At 40.6% G+C, this 20,241-nt stretch overlaps 1 protein-coding gene across 1 annotated transcript; it reads right to left on the reverse strand.

The window, feature by feature from the left end:
- Positions 1–1,706: 1,706 nt before the first annotated feature.
- eeig1b (estrogen-induced osteoclastogenesis regulator 1b) lies at positions 1,707–19,884 on the reverse strand. Its single transcript, XM_079551841.1, has 12 exons — positions 19,719–19,884; positions 18,751–18,944; positions 11,470–11,590; positions 11,305–11,334; positions 9,352–9,468; positions 9,236–9,282; positions 9,006–9,166; positions 8,800–8,892; positions 5,933–6,134; positions 3,687–3,808; positions 3,402–3,471; positions 1,707–3,324 (listed from the first exon to the last, which is right to left on the reverse strand). Exons 2-12 carry the CDS (start codon positions 18,894–18,896, stop codon positions 3,279–3,281), a joined length of 1,155 nt encoding a protein of 384 aa, XP_079407967.1. The 5' UTR covers positions 18,897–18,944; positions 19,719–19,884; the 3' UTR covers positions 1,707–3,278.
- Between the last annotated feature and the right edge of the window lie 357 nt (positions 19,885–20,241).

The following is a 20,241-nucleotide window of genomic DNA, read 5'->3' on the forward strand; positions in this document are numbered from 1 at the left end:
TCCACCCACGTAAATGCGCTAAGTCTGGAGTGGCAAGATCACAAAGTGCGCTCCGACTGAGCGCAAAATGTCACGCTATCGTCTCCGTTTTGATGCACAAGATCGGGCCCAGTGTCTCGGTCCATCCATCAACGCCACGTCGCACCACAGACTGTCCAGGAGCTGACTGATGCTCTAATCCAGGTCTGGGAGGAGATCCCTCAGGAGGACATCCGTGGTCTCATCAGGAGCATGCCCAGGCGCTGTAGGGAGTGCATTCAGGCACGTGGAGGCCACACACACGACTGAGGATGATACAGACTCGTTTGGAGGAATTTCTACAGAATTTGGATCAACCAGTGACCTGATTTGTCACTTTGATTTTGACTATAATTTTGGATCCAGACCTCGAGGGGCTGAGAATTTGATTTCCATTTATCATTCTTATGTTATTTTGTTCTCAACACATTGCCCTACACTATGAATAAAGATTTTTTTTAAGAAAAATCTAATTGATTGACATCTATATGTGTTTTTTGAGTGTGCCCTAAGTTTTTGTGAGCAGTGTATTTTAATGTCACTTTTGAACAAAATAAAAAATAAAATGATAAATATAGTGCCATCAGCCCACTCTGGCAGGGGATGGTCATGTTTCCTCTGATACACCACAATGCAATTTGGCGGGGAAAATGCCAAAAAAAAGTATATAAATTATGAAAAGAGAGTCAAGGGCCAGACAAAATTGATTCTGGGGGCCGGATCCAGCCCATGGGCCGCAGTTTGCCCACCTCCATCCATCTATCCATCCATCCATCCATCCATCCATCCATCCATCCATCCATCCATTTTCTTCCACTTCTCCGTTGCCGGGTCGTGGGGCAGCTGTTAGAGCTGCCCAAATCACATTGCACCAGCCCCCAATGGCTCCTTCTGCAGGTGGTGGGTCCACGGAAGGGCGGCCTCACGATTCTAACCAGGCCTGTTGATCTCTCATAAGAGCCTTCTGAACCGCTCTTTGTCTGACCCGTCACCAAGGACCTGTTTGCCATGGGAGACCCTACCAGGGGCATGAAGCCCCCGACAACATAGCCCCCAGGATCATTCGGGTGCTCAAACCCCTCCACCACGTCAAGGTGGCGGCTCCAGGAGGGGCAGTTTGCCCACCTGTTTAGGCTAATAGAACATGGCCTAGAACTTCATGGGCATTCAATCCAAAAACACAAAAAAACACAAAAGCAACTTCTAATTCGTGCCATGTGCATAGCTGTATGTAGGAAAAACAAAACACAACATTGATTAAATGAATCCAGGATTTCTATGGCAAATTCATGCCAAATGGCTCTCGGCATCAGCAGACAGAATCAGCAAGAATCTGAGGTAAATTAGCACATTCACATTCTGGTTGCCTGGAACAATCCAGACTCACCGTTGCACAAGCGATTTATATGATATCAATAAAGAAAAAAAACTTTTCTTAACTAATTTCAGACAATTATGTAAAATCTGCGCAAATGATAAAGCTAATTTTAACATCAATCACCTGTTTCTACTTGGGAAGTGGGAACCTATGGTTTTAGAAAATCCTCATTAAATAAAATGTAATAAATCAACTGAAAGTTATGTTTGGGTGAAGCACAAGTCAGTGAAACTGTAACAACACTAAACAAAACACAAAAGTTTAAAATAGACTTTAATCAATATATTATTAAACATTTCACAAAACCCCAGAGTAAATACATTTTTACAGTGTGCACACCCATTTGTTTGAGCATTTTTATAATCCTTTATAAAGTATTTTATCGGGTTTTGTTAGACCCCTAGCCTGGCTAGCCAGAGTACATACTTTTCCTATGCTTTACAATGAAATAGAAAGTAGGAGTGATTGGCTGCTCAGGCTACAGACCCCCATAAGTAGTATGGATCCTTAAACATAGCTCCCTTAAATCTCATGCAGAAGCATTTACTTAAAGGTAGATTATTAAACAAAGCTACTGTAAAATACAAAGAGAAATAAAGGATGACACCAGCCTGCTGGTGTGAAAAGAGAGACCCAAAGGTAAAGTATCGGCAATGGTAATTACAACAAAACAACAGTGGTAAACACAGAAAAAGTTTATCATTAAATATGAAATATATCTAACCCAATATTCAGATATTGGGCTAGACATGCCGAGCTCGGCTCCTCAGTACCAGAATAAACACACAGTCCTGGGTCGTTTGGTTGAAAAGATACAGTCCACAACAGGAGCTTTGTACCACTGCAGCTGCTGCTGTGACCTCAGCGCAGCGACTTCACACCAGAGCAGTGTTCACTGTGAGCCCCTCAGTGACAGGGCGCATTAGCACAAAGCACAACAGAAGAACTATATTGCTGACCAGAGACACAGCAGTGCAATCTGGTCAGCATAAAATGTGCAAAATAAGTCAGGAAAGTACCATTTTACAATCTTTAGAAATCATACACGTCAGTTCATTTTGTACCCAAAAAAAGAGTTCACAGATGCATATGGCCAGCCATATGAACACAAGATTTGTTTGTCTTTGGAGTAACTTCCATTTGTCCCAATTAGAAAAACTAATTTAAAACTCATTTAAATACAGAAAAAAAAGAAAAGCATGGCTTTTTTGTCTTTTACAAAACCATGCATTTTCTGTGTAGTGGTTGGTGTTTCCCTCTATTTGACATGTGCAAAACAGTACAAAGTGTCACATCTAGAAAATTCAAATAATGGTTGGATTTGTGCATATTTTAGCAATTGCAACGAGTTAAATAGTGCAAGTTGAAATATATATTATTTAGTGGCTGTGTCAGACCTGATCCAACCTTTGAAATGATGTGTATTACAGTATTAGGACCACAAATCTAATATGTAAATGGGAGAATGCTTTGTGACTAAAAAATGCACAAATGACTGTGCTGCTGGTCCACTTTTGCACATGCTACTTGCTACTCCTTTTGCACATGAGCAAACATTTGGTAAATGACCCCTTGTATGTTTAAAATTCAGTGTTGGACTACCGCTTCAAAATGTAGTGGTGCTCGTATCATCTTAATTAGAGCTATAAAGAAGACTTTTCACCTGGATTCACAATAATGATGCCGTAGACTAAGGTTTGTTCAAGTACCGAGTCTCTTATCAAGTATCAAGTGTCTGGATTTTCTTTTTTCCCTTTTTAAAAAAAAATTAATTGCCTGCTGCTAAAATAACAGCTGCGAACAGAAAGTGCTCTTTATGTTAAAAAAAAATGCTATTGCATTATACAGTAGTCTTTAAGAAGAGGCCTCCAGGATCTGTGTGTCAGTGAGTCTCAATCACTACTGGCTCAAATATTCCTCGTGTCACTCTGGAAGAAACACAAAACACAGATTACTCACCCAATCAAAACCAAGTGACAAAAACACATTTGTCGCTGTAGCCAACCTGTTTGTGAGTTGCGTGCCACTCAGTGCAGTAGTACCATCTTTGCTTACAAATAATCTTAGGTTGCTGTCTGGAATATGAAAGGAAGTTATAATCAGTGTTAAGTCATTATTATTGTGCGCAGCCAATCCTTTCTGTTCTGTTTGTGGTACACTCTATTTGCTTGAAATAAAATGAAATGAAAAAAAATGTATAATACAATGTTCAGGTCAAAGCGCTGTCAATTCATATCAATGAATTGACAATAAAATCTTTTGAATTTGAACTGAATAAGTGTGGAATCACCTTCATTGTTGCTGCCGTCAGAAAAGTTTTGACTCTGGACAATCTTCTCCACAATGTCATCAGCATCAATTCGAGTGTCGTCTACACAACTGTGCTGCTTCTCCACTTGGACCTTTTTCCTCCTAGAGTGAGAGGAGATAAATAGCCAGTAAGGCTCAGAGTATTTTCTTGTCAAAGCTTAACCATATAAATCCATCTGGCATGTAAACATTCATTTACAGATGCAGTTGAACAATTGACCTTTCACAAAGACCCATCCCAAAACGGTTATTGTTCAATCATACCTCATAGTAACTGATACTACCAGAGACACTAATGGGGATGGACCCGTTTCTCGCCTTTCAAAGCTGATAAATGGGCACAAAAAACAACACAAACAAAACGCCAGCTAGCTAGAGCCAAGCTAATACTTGTTTTAAGGGACTATACGGAGTTTAAAAATGTTAAAAATACGTATTATCCTCCCCCATGTTCCAACAATGTCCTAATGTGTAGAATGAGCTCAGACCTGTTCACCACAACTGCCTCTAAAATCCTGCGCTTAATATAGAAGGTGCAGTTACACTTATGACCTGAGGTGACAGTAGTGAATATAAAATGTCGAACTTGCATCTAGCCCCTTTAATATCCATCTTGTCGTTTGCCAAGACTTTCTTGAGCTGTTGTTGCTGGGCATTGTCACAAAAAAAGCTGTTTCTGTCACTGGAATATCTGACACATTTATTTTCTAAGTGTTGAGGAAGTGTTTAGTGGCTCTTAGCAGATTGATTCACACCAACGTGACGCACTGTCGCTGTTTAGGGAGGCAGAGTGACTATAATCTGCTCAGGTTTCCTCTTAGGTCTGCCCCCGTCTCACCTGCTAAGAGCAACATCTACACCTAAACCTCAGACCAACCTATCTTTGCATTGGACTGTCATCATGAGTTGTTTATTTAAGCAGATCTGAGTGTAATTATTGTGAATAAATGATATAAATGATACAGTCCAGCGTTAGTACAGTATTATTTATCCTGTAATAACACTGTAATTACAGTATTACGGGGGGGAACTTGGATGGGAGACTGTGGGAATGTAGTGTGTGTGGGCGTGAGTGGTTTGTGGTGGTCGGAGGGGCCGACAGTGCAGGCTGGTTGCCTCGCTTTCATCAGTCTACCCCAGGGCAGCCGTGGCTACAATAGTAGCTTACCACCACCAAGTATGGAGTGATTAGAGTGAATGAATAATGCATGGAATTGTGACTTTGAGCATCTAGAAAAATGCTGTATTAGACTAATGCATTATTATTATTATTACTTGGACTGGCGATTATCGTGTTGGTGTGAAAAGGTTCTAAAGAACACTGGGATTAGCTGGGATTAGACCGTCATGACAGGTTAGTTTTACCCTACTGATGATGTCTTGTTGCAGTAGTAATCCTGCTTAATTGATATAATAAAAGTTCCACCTATATTCTAAATATATTCCGCAACCACACATTGCAACCCATTTAGCCTCAATCTGGATGATGCTCCACTCCACTTCCCGACGGAGCCTACAAACATTGGCTTTCACCTTTTGCGAAAGGTCAATTCTCAAAAAAACCCAGTTCAGACAATAATATTTTGGGAACGCTAGCTACAATGGAACAATCCAAGTTACAGTATATGTTGCATTTCACAAGAGCAACTAAGATTGTTTCAACACTGGCCCTGTGTAGGTTAAAGGGGTTCCCGACCCGAGAGCGGCGCTTTTGGGTCAGTGCGAATCCAACCGCAGCACTTTGGGACGGGCTGAAACAAGAGCGGTCTCGAACTTGTGTGAAAACGACCTAAATCATCTTAAAAGTCAAATGTTTAACACTCCTATTGGTCCTACTGATTTTATTTTACAGTGGGTTTTCATAATCATAATTTCATTCATAATCATTTTGTGGTTTAAATTGTTTTATCTTTCTGTGAAGCACTTTTGCCTTACTAGTGTCGTTGTAAAGTGCAACAAAATAAACTCGACTTGATTGATTGATTGATTGATTGATTGATTGATTGATTGATTGATTGATTGATTGATTGAAAGAAATAAAGGCTTGTTCCATCCATTTCATTGATTGAGTGAATTGTTATGCAGTGTGCCTTTAACTCTGGAAGTATACACATGCCTGGGACTCAACCCTAAACCCCTTATCAGTTTGCAGAAGTCCTAACATGCCTGACTCTGACACCCATCCATTAAACAGCAGTGAGAAAGCGATAGGTATGTGCCTCATACCTGGAGGATCTGTGTAGAGCAGCGGCTGAGGGTGGCGGGGGCCGTTCAGGTTTGGTGGGAGTGGCCTGCCCGTGCGCTTCAGTGGGGGTTGAGGGCTGAGTGGGATGGTTCAATCCACATGAAGCACTGCTGCTGGAGGAGACATTTCTCTGGTGGCTCAAGTCGGTCAGGCTGGACGAGCGAGAGTGGCCGGTGCTGTAGCCTACAAGAAATGAAAAGTTAAACCATGGACTATGAATAAGGTAACACAATAAAAAGAATGTTCTTATTGCTTTTCACATCTAAGAGTCATTCCAGAAAAACACCTAACTAAAGGGAATCACTACTTTGCATGTTGGCATCGGCTTTAAGAGCAAGTCTGACTCAGTATTGCTCAATAACAGTGATACACTGCGTTCCAAATTATTATGCAAATTGTATTTTTGTGTCAAAAAGGTAAAAAAAATAAAAAAATAATGAAACTCATGGATGGTATCGTGTCTCGGGGCTCTATGAATCACTGACATTAATCTCAGAGACCTGTGATGATGAGTTGTCAGGTTAAGACCAGTTAAGGGGAAAACTGCTGAAAAAGGGTGTGCCACTTTATTATGCAGATCATCATTTTCAAGCAATATGGTAAAGAAAAAGGATCTTTCTGCTGATGAAAAGCATGAAATAGTTGAATGCCTTGGTCTAGGTATGAAAACCTTCGATATTTCATGAAAGATTAAGCGTAATCACCATACTGATAAGAGATTTGTGGATGATTCAGAGCACACTCAGGTTTGTGCCGATAAAGGCACAATATGGACGGTTTCTGCCAGACAAACACATCAGATTATGAGAACAGATGCTGCAAAGCAGCAGACAGGTATTTGAAGCTGCTGGTGCCTCTGGAGTCTCTTGAACATCAAGGTGTAGGACCCTCCAGAGGCTGCAGTTGTGCATAAACCTTCTATCCGGGCCTCCCCTAAACGGTTAATTGAATACTGATGAACATAAACGGCTGCAACGGGCTCAGGAATACATGAAGACTCATTTTCAAACAGTCTTGTTCACTGATGAGCGCCGTGTAGCCCTGAATGGTCAGATCAATGGAGTAGTGGATAGTTGGTGAATGGCCACAATGTCCCAACAAGGCTGTGACGTCAGTAAAGAGAGGGCGGAATCATGTTTTGGACCAGAATCATGGTGAGAGAGCTGGTCGGCCCCTTTACGCCCTTTTAGGATCCCTGAAGGTGTGAAAATGACCTTTGAAAAATATATGGAGTTTCTGACTGACCACTGTCTTCTATGCTACAAAATGAAGAGCCGTGCTTTCCCGAACAAGATCCTCTTCATGCATGACAACGCACCATGTCCTGCTGTAAAGAAAACCTCTGCATCACTGGCTGCTATGGGCATAAAAGGAGAGAAACTCATGATGTGGACCCCCTCCTTCCCTGACCTCAACCCTGTTGAGAACCTTTGGAGCCTCAACAAAAAAAACTTCTATGAGGGTGGGAGGCAGTTTTCATCCAAACAGCAGCTCTGGGAGGCTATTCTGACATCCTGCAAAGAATCCAAGCAGAAACTGTCCAAAAACCCACAAGTTTAATGGATTTAAGAGTTTTGAAGCTGCTTTCACACAAGGGCTCCTATGGTAAATTATAACTTGACCTGTTAAGATTTTTGTTGATTGAAATAGCTTTTGATTTCAGTAAATATGACCTCCTAATGCTGCAAATTCAACAAATGACCATTTTCAGTTAATTACAAGCTTTAAAAAGTATTGAAACGATGAGTTGCATAATAATTTGGAACAGTTGAACCAGTTGAGGTTTTTACTACATTCATTTTGAAAAAAATACTGTTATCACTGGGAGATGTTTTCAACCAAATTTAAATGATCCTCTTCCAGTTAAAGACTTGAAAATTATGCTGACTCTCATTTGAGTTGACAATTTAGAAAATCTTAGAAAAATGTCATTTGCATAATAATTTGGAACGCAGTGTATTAAGTGGTATTGCACTTTGAGAACACATAGCGCATTGTTGTGTTAAGGCCAATTGTACATATGTCAAATCCTTATGCCATCCATCCATTTTCTTCTGCTTTATCCGCTGTCCGGTCGAGGCAGCAGTCTGAGCAGAGATGCCCAGACTTCCCAATCCACACAGACCTCTTCAAGCTGTTCTAGGGGAACCCCGAGGCGGCACCAGGGCATCTCAGAGACATAGTCCATCCAGTGAGTCCTGGGTCTTCCGCCAGGCCTCCTCCCAAAAAGGACATGCCTGCCACCCAAGGGTGGTGTTGCAGGAGGCATCTGAAAGAGCACGCTGAAGGTGCTGATTTGATGAAGTCCCCCAGTAGAACAAAGAGAGTCCCCAGTCAGAGCACCGTCTATAGTACCCCTCCCATGGACTCCAAGTAGGCCGGGTATTCTGCACCGATGTTGGGCCCGTAGGCCGAGACAACGATGAGAGACCTGTCCCTGACCCGAAGGCGTAGGGACGCAACCCTCTGGGGTGAACTCCAACACGTGGAGCCCCTGAGCTGTGGGGCAATAAACAAGCCCACCCCAGCTCGCCGTCTCTCACCATGGGCAACCCACCAACCCCAGGCCTGGCTCCATGGTGGGGCACCGGCTGCGCTATGGCCCAAGCGACGTCATGGTCCTTGTTGATTCTCTCTCCAGAGGGGTTTCTGAACTGCTATTAGTCTCACCCGTCACCTAGGACCTGTTTGCCATGGGAGACCCTACCAGGGGCATAATGCACCAGACAACATACAGTAGCTCCTAGGATCATTTGGGGAACAGCCCCTACACGTCAAGGTGGCAGTTCCTGGGGTCGATCAAATTGTTATGGATTATTGAACACTTGAACAACAACGAACAACAAACCTGATATTCTGCTGTGTTGGCTGGCATAACTGGAGCTGCGAACATGGCGGGTGTGAAAGACATCCTCTACTACGTCACCATCCTCAGGCAGTCCTACAACAGTAAAATATAACAGACAAACAGAGGATGGCAAACCTGTCAGTGTCATTTACTACAGCTTTCTTTTCAGTCAAGAAACATAATGTAGAAGAGATTTTCCAATTTACCTTGGCTGCGAACTGATGACTGCTTTGGTTTAAAGTGGCGACTTCCCTCTCTTACGCCCCCTAGCGGTGAAGTTGCAGCATCAGTGCTTTCCCCCTTACAGTCCGGCTGCAGGGTCTGGTCCACAGTTCCGATGGAAACTGATTTGGCTGTGCTCGGAGGCCTGTCAGTGATAGAGATAATAAATATTACAGTTTACAACATGTGAGAGCCAAATTTTTTTTTAGCTTACGTTTTAAAGCAAGGGTCTCCAGAGAGAAGAGTCATCCCAATAGTTACCTGTGAGCAAAAGGTGAAAATGAAAAGTCATATTTTGTGGACGCATATTCTAGTTTATGCGCGTTGTACCTTGAGAATGGAATTGTCCTGCCGCGTGTTTTTAGTGTCGTACCCTTCCAAAATGCAGCAGCGGACAGTGGAGCCTGAGCCAGCAAACTCCGCAATGTTAAGATCAGCAAAGCCAAGCTGCACTCAAGCACAGGCAGAGAGACATTAGGCGTTTGTGGTGATTGGGATTTCTACTTTTACAGTATTACACAAACCCTGTCAGACACCCGTCCAGTTAAGAGGAAGCAAACACAGCACAAAGTGAGAGACTGAGACGAAGCCTATCGAGAAGTCATTAACCTCTAGTAATCTCATCCTCAGTTTACTGCAAAGTCATCTGAATTTTAGGGCAAAAGCTTGATAAATTGTTAAGACTATGCAGAAAGAAAATCTTACACTATTTTACATACAGTATAGTGTTAACTATGTATATTACTGTTAACTGTGATCACAAAGACAGTTTACAAAGAGTTTAGGTAGACATCTTCTGAGACAAGTCCTCTTTTCAGTGATGGGTGAAGCTTAAACAGGAGTGTCGGCTTTCAAATACCTGAGAGAGGATCCAGACTGGCTATTGAATACAAATGTGCTTAACTGGAAAAGTTGAATGAATGTACCTCTTTGAGTCTATTTTACTTATAGAGTTGCAGTATAATTTTGTTGCAACAATGATGAATTTGAAACCATTTTGCTTGCTTGTTGTTTACTTTAGAAAAGGGCACACGGTTATTGCAGGTTCATGACCCTCTCTTTATTCCTATAATTATAATTATATTGAAGTCTGGTACAGCAAATATTGATGTGTTTGAAAGCAATTATTAGCACACACTTATTGAATAAGGTCGGATTTTTATTACATTTCAAAATCTCTGTTCAGCATAGACCTGGCCCCAGAGAGGAACCAACAATGCATGTTTTTAGAGGAAATTTGGTGAACATACAGTGGATAGTGACCATCTCCACACACTTTTCCCACATTGTGTCATATTACAGCGTCATTCCATATTAAATGATCTTTTCCCCTCATCAATCTACACACAATACCTCATAATGACAAATGAAAAATGTTTTTTTGAATGTTCTGCAAATGTATATTTAAAGAAAAGTGCAGCACTCCACTGATCAGAATAACTGAAGCTCTGTCAGAGTGACCCTCGTGTTCCTGGTCACCTCCCTGAACAAGGCCCTTCTCCCCCGATGGATCCGTTTGGACTGTCAATGGTTTGGATGGGCTCAGCTCTAGGAAGCGTCCTGGTGGTTCTGAACATCTTGCATTACAAATAATGGATGTCACTGTGCTCTTCGGGACCCTCAATGCTGCAACAGTTTTTCTGTACCTTCCCCAGATTGATGAGAACAAACCCAAATGTAATCAATTTTGGAATGAGGCTGTAACATAACAAAATGTGTGAAAAGTGGGGTGTTTCGACTTTCCCAACAAAACATTAAAAACATATATCAAATAAAGCTCGGAAAACAATCTGTTTGCTGTAATTTGTAAAAACTTCCTCATGAGCAGGTTTGAGACTGACTCGTGCTTGGACAAACACAGCTTCAGAAACCACAGTAACTGTCACAGTGGTACAGTTTGCATGTTGTCCCCGTGTCTGCGTAGGTTTCCTCCGGGACCTCCGGTTTCCCCTACCACTAAAACATGTATAATAGGCCACCTGATAACAGCCATTTTAACAAACTCAGGTAGTGTTTCTTTACTTTTTAAGTACATAAATATTGACAGAACTGTTTTCGGAGAAAAGCTCACTCCACTGAAAACAGGTCACCTGTTGAGAACCACTGCATTAGGCGGTATCCAGTGAGCCCAACTCTTTCCAATTACAAAGCACTGGGATGTTGACAAGTTTAACAACCTGTTAAAATGTCACTTAACAAGCAACATATATTGACCTCAGTAAAAGGGAATATGTGGAGAAAATACAGACTATAGAATGTGCCTTTACTATGAAAAAAACTTACCTTTGAGAAGGTTTTTCCTCCTTTAAGTTCCTAAAAAGAAAGTAAACATGCTAAATATACAAGTTTGCAGGAACTAACTTAATATCAACATTAAAATAATTAATTAATTAAATTAATTAAGCAATTAACAATTATTTAATTAATTTAAGGAGCAGTGTTCCTTACCTTGCGAACAGAGACTCTACAAATGCATGGGTCTAACACTCCAGTTATGGGGTTCGCACTCATTTTACAGATAAATGAAAACTTCTTGCTCCATCGGACACAGTTCTGCTGCACCTCCTCCCTGCAGAAATAGAACAACATCATAAAAGTGTTTGGAGACAGAAAAGTGAAGCCCCAACAAAATTTGTAAAATAACTCTTTCTTTCAGTGCAATAATGGACAACATATTAAGGACATCAGATTAATTTCAAACAGCAGCACGTTGTTTAGTAAATAAATAAATAATAACTTACACTTGTATTGAGCTTTACAAGCTTCAAAGCGCTACACAGTCATTATTGATTCACTCCACACTCAGTGGTGGTAAGCCACATTTGTTGCCACAGCTGCCCTGGTGGAGAATACATTTGAGCTTTCTCTACTCAAAATCACTTTACAAGCATTACTACTTCACTCTTCACACAGGGTGCTTGTGTAGCCAGAGGAAGACTCGAGGATGAGTGACTACAGCCTCTCTGACCACCTCCAATCATACACTCAAACATCTCATTCATACACATAGTTTCTGTATTTTATTGGCAGTAAAAATACTTAAATTGCATAGATTTTATCCTAAACTTCACACTTACAATATACCAGACAACAGTTCTGTTCCTGGACAAAGAGAGTGATCTTGAATACTTTGTATAATTTATTTATTTATTTATTTGAGCATACATTTTGCTCAAAAGGAGTAGGCTGAAGCAAAAGCTTATGAGCGCCTACCCCCAACTCAAAATGATGAACTTTTCATTTCTCATAGTATAATCAGTGTAAACAAAACAACAACAAGGAACAATAGCAAAGAAACAAAACAAAAAATGAAGAACTCGTTTCCTTTCAGAACAGCTTTTTGACTCACAACCACTGTTTGAGCTATTCACATAATAACAGAAGCAAACACTATTACACTATTACTATTTCCTGCAAGATCGCTACAAAGCAAGTAACAAAGCGACCATTCATATATTTCTTTCAGTTTCCAATGCCAAATATCAGCCACGTTCACTAGTTTTCATGACATAAGGGCACATTAATGCACATATTATAGTCCGTGTTCTTGTTGCTCCAGTTGTCATTACCAGGCTCAACACAATTTTAATCTATGTGCATTTTTAATGTATTATTATTATTTATATATCTTTTATTATGTACAGTGTATGATGTGACCCCTACATCGAGTGGTGCGTTAAAAAGCCGGGTGTAGAGCGGGCCAGTTGAAGAGGGCAGTAGCTCCCCATCAACAAACCTGCCCCCAGCCGCCCTAACAGCTGATTTTGTAGATGTTGTTCGTCTGCTGTAAAGTGCATTAACCAATGAGGTTTATGAGCCCGTTGGAGGGGCTCATTCTTTATTATGTTTTAAGCAATAGAAATGACATCCGTTACAAGCAATTCCAAACACTCTGCCATTAATTAATCAATGTAAATTGGTTGTATTGCTCCCTCTAATGGCAACTAATTTCTTCTTTTCTGTATTTTTCAAAAGTCTTTTGTTTGTATTTATATTGGAACAGGTTGATGTTTGGACATTGTTTCATTTCCATATCCAAATTATTCCACAATTGCACACCTTTAATTGTAGGGCTGAAGCTTTTCAAAGTTGAGCTATGTTTCTGAATCCTAAAGTTTAAATCTTCACGTAATTCATAAAAACCAGTGCGTTCTTGGAACCTTCTTTGTATTTGGCCTGGTAACAGTTTGTACCTTGTATAAGCAAAATGATTTGCTATACATTAACCACATTAGTAAAGATTTTCTGGGATCATCTCACCCCTGAGATTATAACTTCAGTAACATCCTTTTAAAACAGAGTGCTAGACGAAAGCAGTCAAGAGAACTGTGTGTGTGTTCCATGTGTTAGAGTTCTGGACATTGCCTTTAGAGCATTGGTCACTCGTTGGCAGTGGTGGTGTATCGTAGTCTGTGGGAATATGCTCAAATTGGAGCTGGAATTGAACCACTGACCTTCAGTTTTGTAAACCACTGCCACTCCAAGCAACAAACAAAAGAGCTAAATATCAAACACCAGTGGACACTACTGGATTTGCTCGATGAGATCACATTGGGATGGGACACATCAGAGTGAAAGTGAAGCAAGGGATTTTCCACCAGCAGAGATTGAAAACAGATTCTGTTCTTATCTGCTTGCAACATGTTGTATGCTTGTTATTTTACAATCGCTCAAAGGAATCGTATGCTGTATTACATTTTTTAGGTTTTGATAGACGATCTAGGCCTTCCTGTCACACGGGATTACATCCAGAAACATCTCGAACTCCCAATTCAATCTGTAAATTATGATCCAGAAAATGCCTCATTTACGTTTTAAACACATTTCTAGTTACTAAAGGCATGTTGAGTAAAGAAATGCAGAGGTCATGAATCAGTGTGGAAAGTGCTACAAAAAAATACTTGGTCATTGTGGTAATAACAGCCTGGTTAGTTAATAATTAAATGTATTAAGCACTTATACCTGACAGACCTTTCACTCATGTCTTAACTTGACTCCAACGTGTTCTGTCTCATGTCAGACGTAACACAGGGATGCATTTGGTTTTCCATTTGATCAAAATGTGAGTTACACAACACCCTAGTGCAGAGTAAGCCTTATGCTCACCTGATAACAACTGTCCCACATGCAGGAATGTCAATGAAGGAAGGGCTAACAGATCACATGGACAATTCACTCTGCAGCGACTGCACAAGAGATGCTGAGTTTAATCATTACTGAAGCTGCATTGCCCTCAGTTTTAACCTCTGACAATTAAATAGAGCCGGGGTCCTGAACAAAGATTAATCGAACAAGTCCAATTGGGAAAAATATAAATTAAATTAAATAAATATGTCAGGCAAAGGTCTAGAACTTTTACAGCTGTACAGAAATAATACTTTTTTTTTAATTATTAAATTTAAAATCAAATAACAGCAACAGTGCTTTGAAAAGTGGTTTTGTCCAAAGTCTGAGCCGAGGGGTTGATTGACACACCTCGACTAAGAAGCTTTACACGGTCAGGTCCCAAGTTCCAAGGTTCAGGTCTGGACAAGGTGTTTCAGATGATTGAATCGAGTGTTAAATGTTTTTGCATAAAGATGCTTTAAATGAATAAAAATAGGAAGTAAAAGCATATCAATAGTTGAAGACTCATTGTGTTGAACAATGGGTGTAACATTAATCTTGCCCGAGATACACAGCAGTGACCTGACGTTTACTGCTCCCACAAAGAGCTAAGGGCCACGGCAAGACAAATGCAAACTGGAAAAGACAGGTTCAGCCACTTCTTTTCTTGGAGCTCAACCCACCTGCTTTCAACAAACACAGCATTGTACACCAGGCAGATCCAGGCAACACTATCTCTCTCTGCAATGCAGTGCTTTAACAGGCAAGGTTTCAACACGCTAGAACCATTTATGCTGGCGGACACAAAAAGGGAGCGGCCCAACAAAACAATAAAAACGTCATAAACAAGTAGTGATGACAATTTAATAAAAAACAGAGAATTCCAACAAATCCATTATTTCTTTTTTGGGGTTTGACAGATATGAACTTGTCAAACTCTATCCAAAATATCATTTTTCTGTGGAGAAAAATCTGTAGAATGAGACAGAACTACAGTAAAAGTTACTCAGCACAACGTGACTTTTTAATGTTATCAGATATTAAAGTGAAGCCAGACAATGAAACTTCAATATCATACAGTAACTCTCATAATTCATTTACTGTTATGTAACACCCAGCTTTGAGACCAGGTGTGTGTTCAAGGAGGGGACGGCTCAAAGGTGCCATTTGGGTTGAGCAAAGAAGGGCTCTAAAACTCTTACACAACACACACAGGAAGTGAAATGAAACAAGTCATGAGGATGCTCTGAATTAGAAGTGATGCCCACTTTTTAATGAAATAAAGCTAATAAATTAAGGGATGAAACGGAAGTGATTGTTTATGTAAAAATATGGTTTATCAGAGCCTTTTTTGCATGACTTTGGATACTTTTGTGAACGACGAGAAACGTCTTTTAAGTAACATAAAAATACACAAAAGAATCCTCAAATGTGCACAGTGTCTGAATAGGATATTTTCCAAGTTATGTAGTACTTCATGTTTTGTTTTTTGTTTTTTTGCATCTACATCTCACTAGTTTGGGAAGTACATCCATCCAGTGGGCTCAGTGAAATACAGAGTAACTGTTACTGAGATATGTTCCTACCTGAGCTTAGACGAGTTGATGCGCACCTGTCTGGTCTTTACGCGTGCGCTCAGTCACGCAAAAAGACCAAAGATGTTGTTAGCATTTAGCCTCTCTCCTCTTCTGTATGGGGCCAAACGGGGGTGAAGTTAGAAGTGACTAAGCTCTTCCACGTTTTCCCTATTTAAATATGGTTACGTTAGTAGTTACACGATCCAAGTCTCGTTACACTAACATTAGAACTACATTGTGAGGCGTAATAATACCTTAGGAGCACTTCGACGTCTGCGCAGTAACATCTTCACTTTACAGCGCGGACGTCGAAGTTCAATTCTAACTTCACCCCCGTTTGGCCCCCCGAAGAGAGGAGGAGAGGCTAAATGCTAACAACATCTTTGGTCTTTTTGCGTGACTGAGCGCACGCGTAAAGACCAGACAGGTACACATCAACTCATCTAAGCCCAGGTAAGAACATATCTCAGTATGGAAAAACGGTGGCCTGTTCCTTTAAATTGGGCGACATGGCTCAGTTGTTAAGAGCTTTCATTCACAGATTCAAAGGTCGGCAGTTTGAATCCTGGCTCCACCTGGGGCATAATATCAGTGTGTCCTTGGGCAAGACACTTCACCCACACACCCAGTAAGAATGTAGTGTGTGAGTGAGTGATTGAAGATGGTCGGGGGGCGATGGGCAATGGAACAGATTGACACCTTCGCTTACGTCAGTCTACACAAGCTGTAGCTACAGAGGGAGCTTGTACCACTCACTACGTTTCTAAAGGGAAATGCAAATGCAACTAAAGTATGCAATAAATTACATTATTGCCATTTTCTATCACTGGACACAAATATGTAAAACAAGCTCTATGGTCCTGACACATCTAGGTTGTTCTGTGTCTTGACTATTGTGTGGATACAGCCTAGTGTCCAGTGTGACCTACAGGGTGGAGCTGGGAAACCGTTTGTCATTCATTTATTTTTATTATACAGAGTTATAACACAGGTTTGCAGCTGATGCGATATATAAAGAGCTTCGAGCTAGTGCAGCTCACATTCCTAGTCCCTGGTTGGGCCTTTCTACAAAATTTACAATAATAAAATAAATCAACAAAAAATACATATAAACCTTTTTAAGTCACATACAAACATTACAACACAGTCAACAACACATTCTTTCGTTCTCACAGACTCAGAGCTGTTTTCTAATGGGTACAGCTTTGGTTTGTTTTTTGTTATGGTCCGAGTTCTGTGGATAAAGGTAGACTGACCAAATGAAGTCTTATGTTGTGGAATCGTACAGTTTTGACTGATGGACCCTATGCTGAAGTCAATGCTGTGGTCAAATCTAGCTTCTTGCAGCTGCGTACTTTAGTTTCGGTCAAACCCTTTTTATTCCGTAGTGACCTCGAAAAGTCCATACATGCTTTTATCAGTTCCCGCATCGACTACTGTAACGCACTCTATTTTGGTATTACGAAGTCCTCCATACATCGCCTTCAGTTGGTGCAAAACGCAGCTGCCCACTTTTTTTTCCGCTCCGTCTCGGTCCGTCTTCGAATGAAATCATACATTTTCTTTTTAAAGCAGTACTAAGTAACTCTTACCCCTAGAGGCCATAAGCGCAACTGCAGGTGTAGTAGCAAGTTACGATTTTTTAACGTATTAATTGTCTTGGAGAGTAAATACTACGCTGACAGGAAAGGCGAAGGGAGAGAGGGTTACTGTGCATCCAATTATACAATGGAAATATTTTTTTTCACTCAAACTTTTCTGTAAATACTGTTTAAAGTGACATTAGCCCGCAGTTAGCTTTGCCCGTTAGCATGTTAGCTTCTTCTTCGTGATTTCATTAGTGTGTATTGCTTTCTCCGCACCGGTGGCAGTCAAGTTGCAAACATGGTTTTCTGGCCAGAGACACCAGGGGGAGATGAAAGACCCTCCAATCATCCCATAAACACTTGTATTACCCCCACAGGGACCACGGAAAGGATTTATTAAGGTAAACACGTTACTTTGTACTGCTTTAAAGCTCTTTATGGACATGCTCCTCCATATCTGTTCGAGCTGTCCATCCACCGCCCGTGCAGAGCTCTGTGCTTTCTCTTCTTAGATGGTTTTGGTTGTGCCAAGGTCCAGACTGTGGAACTCGCTCCCAGAGCTGCGAGTCATCACTGATCTGCCACTAATAAAGTCGGGGCTAAAGACTCACTTATTTAGACAGGCCTTCCATAAAGCCTTCATGCTGTATTTTGTCCTGTTTCGCCTGTGTTTCTTTTTACATTTTATGTCATTTAATATAGATGTTTTTCTTTTTTGTTTTTATGGAAAGCACTTTGGTTGATTGATTGATTGATTGATTGATTGATTGATTGATTGATTGATTGATTGATGTTTTGTCTCTATATAAATTAACTGAGTGGCTCAGGTGCTAGAATATAGATACATTTGAATACTAATTAACTTTCCAAAGTTATCAAAGCTTAGCAGCTTATGTGAAGAAAATTGCAGTGATGGTCCATAATCTTTATTGCTTGATTGTATAATGCTTAGGGGAGCGGCTTAGGCCCATGCTGTCATGCAGTATGATATATGTGAGAATATCATAGCGCGCATGTTCAGGAGGGCAGCCTGGTTTGGAATGTAGTATCTAGTTAAGTTAAAGCTATTTAGATTTCTTTGTATTGTTTGTGAGATTTTCTTATCAAATGTTAAGGGTCAGGGACATATTCAAGATATTAAATGTATTTGGAATCATTGGTCTACATTTTGTTCTTATAGAGAAACCAGCATGAAAAACTGCATCATCCGTGTAAAGTTAAGGGTAGGTAGTTTATAAAAAAGAGCAAAGGTGTCAGAATGAAGAGCGATGTTAATTGGGCCTGAAGTGCCTTTCCACAGAGGTTCTACATGTCAACATACACCGCAAGCGATGGATCCAATACAACAATCCACTAATTTGTAGCTGGATTAGAACAGACTGTTTGCTAGAGAAAGTACCGAGATTACTACATGGTTACATGTGTCTGGTAAAAGCAGAGGAGGTGGTAATGAGACATACCTGGATGACAAGTTGGTGAAGTCCCCACCATCGATAAGCCGTATCTTACAGAAGAGCACCCCGTTGACAAAAGGCACGGCTGTCAACTCCTCCAAGGTGAAATTGACTTGAAACTTAAACTTCTTCTTTTTCACCAAAAAAGACATGGCACCAAGTTGCTGAAGTGTGTTCACATTCAAGGTTGACCTCTAACACTAAAAGCAAAAAACAGAATCAGGTTCTGCCTATGAAGCAGATGGATTATTTTTGCAAAAAAGCCTGAACCAGGGTGACAACCTCATTTGTTAACAAGTGCTGGTGCAAAACATTTCATTAGCTGTTAATCCCCAAACACACACGTTTTAAATTGTACTGTCCAAGCAGAAAGGTCACAACAATAATCCAAACAAATTAGGAGCCTTTATTCGCCATAGACAGTCTTCACCTCTCTGTACAATTTACCACGCACAAATGAAAATGTAAAATTATGACTAGATTTGTGGTATATTTAATCGAGTAGTAGAATATTCATAAATATTGTGTTGCAATTCTATCACACCATTACTGCCAGGTCACTAATACATCTGGCCAACACACCAGACACAGTAATCTTTCTATTTGGGCAGATCATTCTTTTACCCTCAATACTTTGGTCTATTGAGTTGAATAAGATCTGATTAAGTAAACGATGAGAAACTTTGACATGGTGCATAAATACTTGACCTACGATGTTTTTGTTGTGTTTTGAAGATTAATCCCCACACCCTATATCAGCAGACTTTAACTCGTCACAAATGAGCACAAACCTTTACTAATGCATACGAAACGAAAAGCCTACTTAGATTCTGGCTGGCATAGAACATTTGAGAAGGATCAGCCGCAGTGTCAGTGATCAGAAAAAGGACCAGGACCAGGTTTCAGCTTTTCCCTCTCACTGCCACGCAAACGACAAAACACGACTCGGAGCTGATTTTCGGGACTAATCTTACCGTTTCTCCGGTCAAAGGTAACAGTAAGCATCGCTGCAGACGAGAGGAGCCCTGGACCGTGGTATTTCCTGGCTTCCGCGCATCTGCACGAAACTTTTTCTTCGAGCAAACTCTGTTCAACGATCCAGCTTTTCTCGGTGCTTGGCTATGTTGGGGCCCGTCCCTATGTGTGCAGGCAGGGAAATACTCCTGGAATGATAGGCTGGTATGTTTTAGGCAACAACCTGTAGACTTTAATGTCATGGTTTAGCAAAATATGTGGATAATTCAGAATAGCAAAAGGACAGAGAAAAGGTGATGTTTTTCTTTTTCTTTTTCAGTGGATTTCTTTTTAAATTTGACTGAACATTAATATCAAATTCAAAATTAAATGATGGCTTAACATACAGCGACCTCTTGTGTTATGTGAGAGAAATTAGGCTCACCCAAATCCAAAGCTTGGTTTCTGTTCCACAGAAGTGCAATAGGCCTGCCCTACACTCAAAGAATAGGATTGTTTTTTGTTATGAATTCAGTAGGCTAT

This window comes from Gobius niger, assembly GCF_951799975.1.
Source record: "Gobius niger genome assembly, chromosome: 2".
NCBI classification, from domain to species: domain Eukaryota; kingdom Metazoa; phylum Chordata; class Actinopteri; order Gobiiformes; family Gobiidae; genus Gobius; species Gobius niger.

Excerpts from the sequence above, each read along its gene's own strand:
- eeig1b (XM_079551841.1), bottom strand. The coding sequence starts at position 18,896 with ATGTCTTTTTTGGTGAAAAAGAAGAAGTTTAAGTTTCAAGTCAATTTC. Across the intron at positions 3,809-5,932 it reads GCTCTACACAGATCCTCCAG|GAGGAAAAAGGTCCAAGTGG; the intron begins GTATGAGGCACA and ends CTCTCACTCTAG. Across the intron at positions 3,472-3,686 it reads TGACGGCAGCAACAATGAAG|ACAGCAACCTAAGATTATTT; the intron begins GTGATTCCACAC and ends TTCATATTCCAG.